The 9,004-nt window shown below is 39.7% G+C and overlaps 1 protein-coding gene across 1 annotated transcript; it reads right to left on the minus strand.

Annotated features, from left to right (window-relative positions):
- Nucleotides 1-545: 545 nt before the first annotated feature.
- EXOC1L (exocyst complex component 1 like) lies at nt 546-8,384 on the minus strand. Its single transcript, XM_027735865.2, has 3 exons — nt 8,246-8,384; nt 4,448-4,578; nt 546-2,618 (listed from the first exon to the last, which is right to left on the minus strand). Exons 1-3 carry the CDS (start codon nt 8,364-8,366, stop codon nt 2,355-2,357), a joined length of 516 nt encoding a protein of 171 aa, XP_027591666.1. The 5' UTR covers nt 8,367-8,384; the 3' UTR covers nt 546-2,354.
- Between the last annotated feature and the right edge of the window lie 620 nt (nt 8,385-9,004).

Here is a 9,004-nt window from a genome sequence, read left to right on the forward strand (position 1 = left end):
CTGAAATACTATGTTATTAGACAGAAGAAATGCCAGACAGACTTTAATTGCGTATTATTCCACATAAAATGCAGGTTTATTTGCCTTCTAATATAGTCAATTTACTGTTTATACAGTACAAGAATAAAAATATATAAACTACCAAAGAAAGTCCATTAAATGTGGCTGAACATTATAGTAATTTTTTAGCTATCATCAGTTTCTAACATGATACAGACAATTATTGGGTCAGGAATTCACTGTATATGTACTTTATTTCAGAAGAGTGATCTGAAGTGCTCATTTTTAGAGGTTCTATGTCTTTATTACAATTATGAGATGAATGATGGAAGCTTTTCTACCCAGAAAACATTTCCTTGTGCCTATTAAGCAAAGAATTTGTACACGTTACAGAAAACATTGTGATCTCAACAATTAATACATGGTTCAAACAAGACAATGTATCAGGGATAGCAGTAGCATGAATTATACTTGCTATTGAAGATGGTTTTGTGGAACCTGGATGTTAGGCAAATACTTCTTGTAGCTAATAATCAAATGTCACAAAGACGTTCTCAAAAGAACAACTGATTTTCACAAACAATTACTATAAATACAATCCTTCTCTTTAACGGTATGTAGGTGGCAAATTTAAGACTTAAGTTCTTACAAGTTCCAGAGGATGTGTTACCCACATAAACTGCTCTCACAACTGTCATTATATACATAATTACTAAGATTTGTGTTAGAATGCATGTAATTTGCAACATGTACCTAGAATAAATATATAACTTCTGAAGATTAGCTAATCAAAGGTATGGCCTTTCCTATATACATGCAGTAGGGTAACATTTTAAAAGTAGAAAGCTGTACATTTTACAGTTTTTCAAATATACTCTCAGTTATTGGATGTTATTTTAATTTTGAATCCAAAGTACATTTGCACAAATGTTTTCAAAGCTGGGAGTTCATGTGAAAGACAACAGCAAAGTACAAGGCACAGGACCCTTGTGTGACTATCCAGTTGTACAGATGGCAGGTGCGGAGAGGGGAATGAAGCAGCCTCTGATTTCCTAGGAGCTGTCATCAGTCAGCTTTAGGTCCACACCTGGTTTAGTCCACAGCTGGCCTTCCTATACTCTCTTGGCTGCCAAAACAGAAAGTGATTTTCTCCTGCAGGATGTTCTGACCAGAAGCTTCTCTGAATGACCTTCTGGGTTGGCATTTCTTTACTGATTACGGGATGAACAGCCAATGAGCATTGCTGACTGACACCAGGCAGTATCACTGTGCTTCTTACTATTAACATTGTTCCCCTTCAGCTCCTGCTTCAATACAGCTTAAATTCATCCTCTGTTTCTACTGTAATATACTACTATCACAAGTCCAGCTGTAACTTTTTATGAAATGTTCCAAACATTCAAGTAGGCTCCAGCCCACTGTAAATCTAACTCTAAGTAGCGCTCTGAATATGCTAACATTAGCTAAAAACTCGTGAAAATAACTCTCATAATTCTATGAATTTTGAAAAGTCTATCACTTTCCTACAAAGTAAGTGTAGTAGCCAACAACTATTGTTTACACAGTACTTTGTTATCTCTTGGTCCAGAGGCAGAGACATAAACAGTTTCTGTTCCTTAACCTTGCCTGTTTATAAGCACTGAAGTGCTAGAAAGGAGACTTTAATGATACAAAAGTTCTGAAAGGTGTGACAAATAAAGCAATGCTGCTTAAGAACATTTATTATCTAGGACAGTACCACAAATTGAAGGCCAAAGGGCACACTAAATGTTCTGTAGGAAAAATAATATAGCTACATAGGTAAAAAGTTGGTCACATGGTACCTAAATGCAATACTCCGATTCATCAGGATGAGGGTTGGATTCTTATACGGATGTAGGTATGATTTCTTTAATGGAGTTCTGCATTTTAACACATTTAAAAATGGAAATGTGCATCATTCTTATACAGACCTCAATTGGTTGCTTTCTTTTTTCTACTTCTAGGATATAAATTAACTGTTTATGCTCTTAATGCTGTAAAATGATTTTAGCTATTAATGAAAGATAATCTATACCTCCATGAATATATGAGAAAATGCTGAACTCTACTTACAAAAGCAATCACTACTGATTGTGAGAATTACTGGTTCTACCTTGTGAGCCTCATGTATTTGTAAGTATTTGCTAGAGTGAGGCCCTCCCAGTATATATAAATGGTCAATTGTTTATGTAAAAAGTACGCTCCATTTTTTACTTACATGTAAACCTAAAAAGCAGATACTGCATATCACTTACTATCTTTTTGATCAGATGGTATATGAAATGCTGGTCAGTGAAAGTCAACCAGTCACCTTAATGTTAGAAAATGCATCTTCAGGACAAAGGACACAGGGAGAGACATAAAAGGTTGGAAGCATAGAAGCACATCCTCATAACTACTAAGCAATCCCTATTACTGGATGACCAGATTGAATCATCATTTAGGTAGGTGTCATCAAAGTTCACAATCTTCAAGTCCTTCTTAAGGTACATTGCATTCAGATTGCTTAGTGTTCGAGCAAAGGTATATTTAGATGCACAACTATATGCTTCCATATTGTAGATCTTGTGGAAGTGCATATCAAAATATGGATTATCCTAAAAAAAAAAAAAAAGGAATAAAATTGAGAGATAGAGAAATTATTATATGCATTACAGTGTTAAAATGGCAATCTGTTGTTCTCTGCTCAGCTACCTGCAGGGCTTTTTCTCTGATGGGCTCTAAAGTACTTTGTGTATTTCTGCTATTCATCTTAAGTGGTCTTTTATACCTTTAAAAAGCAGCAACATAAAATTAGATGGAATTCTTTGCCATTGGGAATTGTGAGTAAAACTTTCAAAGTTTATTCAACCAATATGCTGCCATTTATTGAGATTATACAATCTTGTTTTGAAATAAACCAATTTGTCATGTTGCCTAAAACACACTATATGAAAAGCACTTGCCTGAGACTATAACTATCTATGTCTGTCAGAAGAATAATATTGATTGGCCCTTTCTGCCTTAATTGTATTTCTTTGTGCTTTCTGGTTCTTTGGCACAATTAATGAATTTAGCAGCAGCTAAGTTCTGCTAAATTCATAATGTTCCATTATGAACATTTATAGCAGTGTTAATCACCCTATAATTATGAGTTTGAGGTTCATTTAGGTTTTTCTTTAACCAAAAATGAGACAGATTTTGATTATCCAAGTTGTGAAAGGCTGGATAATCTCTGAGGAATATTTTAGCAAAACGCTTAAAAAAAAAAAAAGGTTAAATTCATGCAGCAAGTGATAAGGAAATCCTCTGGCTGCCTTTGGCTGGGGAAAGGACAGGAACATTTTCAGGAGCAAGATAACTTGGAGAGGGGATGTAAAGGATTCTTAGTTTTGTCTTTTTTTCCCTTCTGGCCTAAACTGCTAAGAGCTCACAGGGTGTGGGGGTACTCTGAAGCAGAGTTCACCTCTTCTGTCTCCCACATTCCGCTTTTTAGCCTTGAGGACCATGTGCACAGGACAGAATGAGAACAACCCCAATTTATCATTTTCCTTGGAATAAGGCTCTGAAACATTTCTCGTGGGGCTCTTGATTTCTGTTTCATTAGCTTTATGTAATCTGAATTCTATTTCACATTCACTTGAAAGTGCTTTCAAAGGGGGAAAAGTAATTTTTTCCTGGACTACATGTATTATACACAGACAACTGTCAAAATGTCTTTTCACACATATAAAGAAGATATTCTCCTCAGCATATTCTTCTAGCTTTGTAAAATTGGATTTAATTCTATTTTTGGAGTTGTTATGTATTGTACTACTGCAGTCTCATTTTATCCTTCTGAAGCTGAGATTAGGACTTTTTTAGCAGCAAGGTCAGCCTGATCTAGCCAAAACTGTTTCATATTTACACACACAAATAGACAAATACTGAATTGATTCAAGTAACCTGAGACTAAGCTGTCTGAAAGACACAATTTTGTGAGCTGCTACATCAAACAATGCACTTGTATGGTATTATACACGTTGACTTTGTCACACAGAGACCAGGTTCAAACATTTAAGTGAGAGGGTGACAGTCTCCATAGAAATATTTAACAAAATTTTGTTTTCAAATACACTTTAAAATCTATGGGATTAACTGCAGTTTACACTGGGAGCTGCTGGTGGAGAACTTTTATTGCCAGTTATAATTAACAAATTAGAAAACAACCAGCTTCTGCCTCAGGTCTCAACCAGAGAGATAAAGATGATCACAAAAAACACAAAAATCTCTCCTTCCTCTTCCCTTGCAACAGTGAAAATGTGATGTGGAGCCTCTCACATGCAATAAAACAAAAATTCCTTGGTAACATAACTTTATTTTTCAGATAATGCATTTTAATAATTTTGTCCTAAATTGCAACACAAGAAAATTATACTCTATGTATTTAATAGTACATAACACTTACAGTATCTGCTTCTTTTCCATCAATCATCTCCAGATCTTTCAAAAACCACTTTTCAACTATTTCATATTTCTCCTCTCGATTCACTCGCCAGTGTTTCACCATACATATTTCTACTTCTTTACTTGTAGTCACTGCAAGAAAAAAAATAGTTTAGATATGCAGGCAAGTACTTATGCAAAGTTCTGATAATAGAAGGCTTAATTAAACTACATTTTAGATAGTAACTTTAAATCATGACAGGCAGGGCTGTATAGACTTATACTGGCTTAATAGTTTTATTTTGCCTAGGAAGTAGAAATAGCACCATGTTTTCAGTCTTTTAGTAGATCTAGTGTTTTTAGTAGATCTAGAGTTTACCTTACCCAGCCTGTGCAGAGAGTCCTGTCTGTTCAAAAGCCTTTCATGTAAATTCACTAGCAGTGCCAAGAAAGCCTAGTTCTGGCACTGGATCTGCACTTATGGTTTGAGAGGCAGTCTTTTTGGGATGCTGCAGTCAGAAAACTGCAAAACTTCTACCAAGGCTCTGTATTTACATGACTTGTGCTACACTTTCTGTTCTGTAGAGGAAGTTATCTTATGTAGCCATTACTTTTTTAAAGCAAAACTCTTATTTCTCTATATAATATGTAATTAGGCCACTCCACAAAAATAACATTTAAAAATTTTCTTAAAGCTTCAAGCTGTCCAGTGCTGACTTTATAGAAATTACTATTTTCCAACGTAGGCAGGAAATTAGATTAAAAAGAACACGAAGACACTCTGTGCAGTAACTACCATGATTAATTGATTACATTGAGTGCTGTGTAGGAGACTGGATTTCCGTAACACACAATGATGAGTGTGAAAAGCATCAGAGCCTGAACAATCTCCTGCACATCCAGCTGCTGATGGCTGCAGGGCAGGAGACATCCCCAAGCCATCTGGTAGCCTAAGTTAAGGGTGAGATGTCACCTGTGTCTAGCAGGAGCATTTTGACACCATAGCACGAGGCTAGAAACACAGGCGCAAAATTCTTTTATTTCTAAATATTACCTGAATTTTTGAAAACCCATTTTGAAACTTGACTAGTTTTATCTTACTCTTGTTAAAACTTCTCTTGCTTCTCACCTGCTTGTAAGAAAATGGTTATTAAATAAAGACCAACAAAGGATGTATGTTGGAGATATGCCTTCTCTCCACTGAAAAGAAAAACAGTGGAAAATATATAAATGGATTATAATTTCTCTCAGCCTATAGCTTCACTGCCTGGGAAATACAAATCAGTCTTGCTTTTTTTTCCTAGTCCTATCAAGCAGAGTTGCTTGAAGGTTTTTTATTAAAAAAAAAAAAAAGACCAAAAGACCACCACTGTGGTGGATAACTTAAAATCATTTTCATTGGCAAGCAAATCTAATACAGTAATCTTAGGAAGTTCTCTTCATACTTTCAGTTTCTCCCATTTTTTTCTGTTGGTTGGAAATATATTGCCTTCCTCAGAGTTAAAACAAAAGGAAACAAGTCCAAGCCCAAAAGCCCCCAGTCCTGTCAGAAACACAAAGGGATGTCCTAGTGGACCCCAGGTCCTCCACATCGCCACTGCTCTGTCAGACAACAGAAATCCTATGACATAAGGACAGAGCACAGATGTGTTAGGAATAATGAAACCAGGAGCATGTCCTGCCCAGTGGTGAAATTTGGGTGGACTAGTTTCAATTAAAAATAAATTTACTTTTCCTATATTTTACATATTGCTTGTTCTTATACTCAGTTAAAAGAGTCAAAGAAAAAAAATATATAGAACATGAGCTCAGATCTACCATGTCAGTCTATTAAGTTCTAAAAGCTTTTCCTGAGGAGGGCACAGCTATGGCAATGCCTTCATAGAGCACAAACTATTTCTTAAAGTCTTCCATGGACTAAACACCTTTTTCAGAGTTTCTGTTGGACAATACAATGCTATTCCTACCATTCTTTCTTGGGCATAGCAATACTGGGTTGTGAAAACCCCTGAATGGGATTGCATTTCAGCCTTATGTTCTTCTGGGGTTTATGAAGCTTTCAGTGAAAGGATACTATTACCTTCACACAAGAACTGGGACTTGCTGTTGTGAAAAGGAAAGGAAGTAATGTTGGCACAAAAATGAGATTCTTCAGTTACCCACACCAGGATTTTGTTGTAATACAGATTTCAAAAGGCATAGACCTCTGAAGTTTTGCCTATAGCTTGACTGATTTTTTTTTTTTGCTATGGTAATTTGAAATGAACAGGAATACACAGACTTTGCATTGCAGGGATAGGTTTTAAGATAATGTGTTTTGCTCCTACAGAATCACAGTGGAATACAGTAGCTGCTGGCAGCCAGATGCAACCCATCTTTCAGAATCAGATTTCCATTCTACTCACCACTTACTTGACTGTGCCTGTATATAATAAGCGACTTTAATATTGACTACTGGAGAGATCCCACTCTTAATACTCTACATAAATTTTCCTTCATGTCTTTAAAGACTTCCAATCAGTTAATCTGATTAGAGGCTTTCTTTAATGGTTTCTTCTCTTCTACCTTAAACTGAAGTTTTTAGTAAAGGTTTTAAAGGTGCATAACGTTATTTCTCCTCTTTGGATGTTTCACAGCAGTGAAATATTTAGATTTACTACATGCAGCTAACCATACTTCTGCTGGACTGTTTCATAAACTATGTGTGACATTGGCAATTCTGTACGTTTAGAAGCTCTATGATATTCCAGAATTCATTTCTTAAAACTATTTTTACAGTTCTAAAACACAAAGCATGTTCCACCAACATTATGGGAGTACAGGGAACATAGCTTGCTCAGTATTTCTGATAATCTGTAAGACAACTTATACATTCTAAGGACATAAAGTGTTTAGAAAGATAATGATCACAGAATACCGGATACTAACCCAATCTATGTCTTGAGTACACAGATTGTTTCTACCTGTTACATATTTTGAACCTGAAGAAGAAAGAGACGGGAAGAATCGTTCACCTCAACCTAACTACTTACAGATGACATAATTTCTGGTTTTGAGTATCTTCCAGTGTTCTGAAATAAAAATTAAAAAAAGCACTCAAACAAACAAACAAAAACAATAAACCAGTTCGTCTGAAATCTTGTTCTAATACCTCTATAAAACAGATTCCCTTGGAAAAAAATTTAGGAAGTAGCCAGATAATTACCACTCACAGCAATCTTGTTTTACTCACAGTTTGTCCTAATTGCTAACTCTAATGCGTATTTACTTAAACCACAAGTCTAGTTTGTTGCTCCTGATGTAACTGGGACAATATGTAGAACATTAGACCAAGATGGGGGATAGCGTAAAAGCTTTTAAAATGACAAATGTCTCCTGCAATGTTAATGCATTGTTACGCTTTCCTACGCAAACCCGATTAAACTATAGTAAGGGTTTGCTCTTTTCGGAGCAGATCAGACGCTCACAGCACTGCCACGGGTTGCGCACTGCCACCAGTTGTCCTGCAAGAGTCACCTTTCTCCGCTGATGTCAAACCTCGAGCCCGTGTGAATCAGAAATCGGAGCAAACGCCGTTTCGGGGGTTGCTGGCGATGCGGAGGCAGCGAGCTCGGCTCTGTGCCCTGCCGAGCAGTGAGGAGCGGTGGGGCGGGACGCGGCGGCGGCCGCACCCCGTCGAGGCGCTGCCCGGTGCCCGCTCCGTCCCGGCGGGCGCTCCCGCTCAGGGAGCGCCCAGGTACGCGCACTCTGCATCCCCACGCACCCACCCGCGCCCGCCTCCCCTCGCAGACCCACTCGCCCCCGGCAGCTGCCCCCGCACCTGCGGCGCACAGGTAGTAGCGCTGGGCACCCGCGCCCTCCACCTCGATGAACTCGTGCAGCCTCTGCCGCCGGGGCCCGAACAGCCTCTTCGCCAGGTCCTCCTTCACCAGCGAGGACATGGCACCCGCGGAGCCGCTCAGCGGCGGGCGCTGTGCCCCCGCGCCCCGCGGCCGCCGCGCCGCGCCGGGCACCCGCGGCGCTCCGAGGCGGAGGCTGCGCCCCGGCCGTGCGGGGCCGCGGGGCGCGGGGGGGGCATGGCCGGCACCGACCCCGGCAATGGGGCACCGCTCCCGTACGGACAACTCTCCGCGCCGCCGGGGCACCCCCGTTAAAGCTCCGGCCGCCGGCGCCGGGGGAGGCCGGTCCGCGCATCTCCCCGCCCCGCGCCCGCCCTCCCTCCGTGTGCCAGCGGGACGCTCCCATCGGAGGGGTCCGGGACCGGCTGCGCGGCCCCGCCGATGTCACAGTGAGGTCCCGGTAGAGGTGCAATCGAGATGCCCGCCCGGTCCGTCCCCCGGCTGGGGGGGAGGAGGAGGACGAGAGAACGAGCGAGGAAGGGACGCAAAGCAATCACGCTAAAGGCAGTTTACCGAAAAAGAGAATTGTCAGCGCAATTTTTTTATCAGTGGATGAAAAAGTTGGTGGAATTTGTAAAGGAATTAGATAGCCTTATGGCTGTCACCACTGTTCATACACTAATATTATGAGTATTAATAGCGTTAAGGGGGAAATTACCTTATGCCTTATATACTCCTTG

The sequence above is a fragment of the Pipra filicauda genome, unplaced genomic scaffold, assembly GCF_003945595.2.
Source record: "Pipra filicauda isolate LSUMZ 115617 unplaced genomic scaffold, ASM394559v2 scaffold140_size2443280_pilon, whole genome shotgun sequence".
In the NCBI taxonomy this organism is placed as follows: domain Eukaryota; kingdom Metazoa; phylum Chordata; class Aves; order Passeriformes; family Pipridae; genus Pipra; species Pipra filicauda.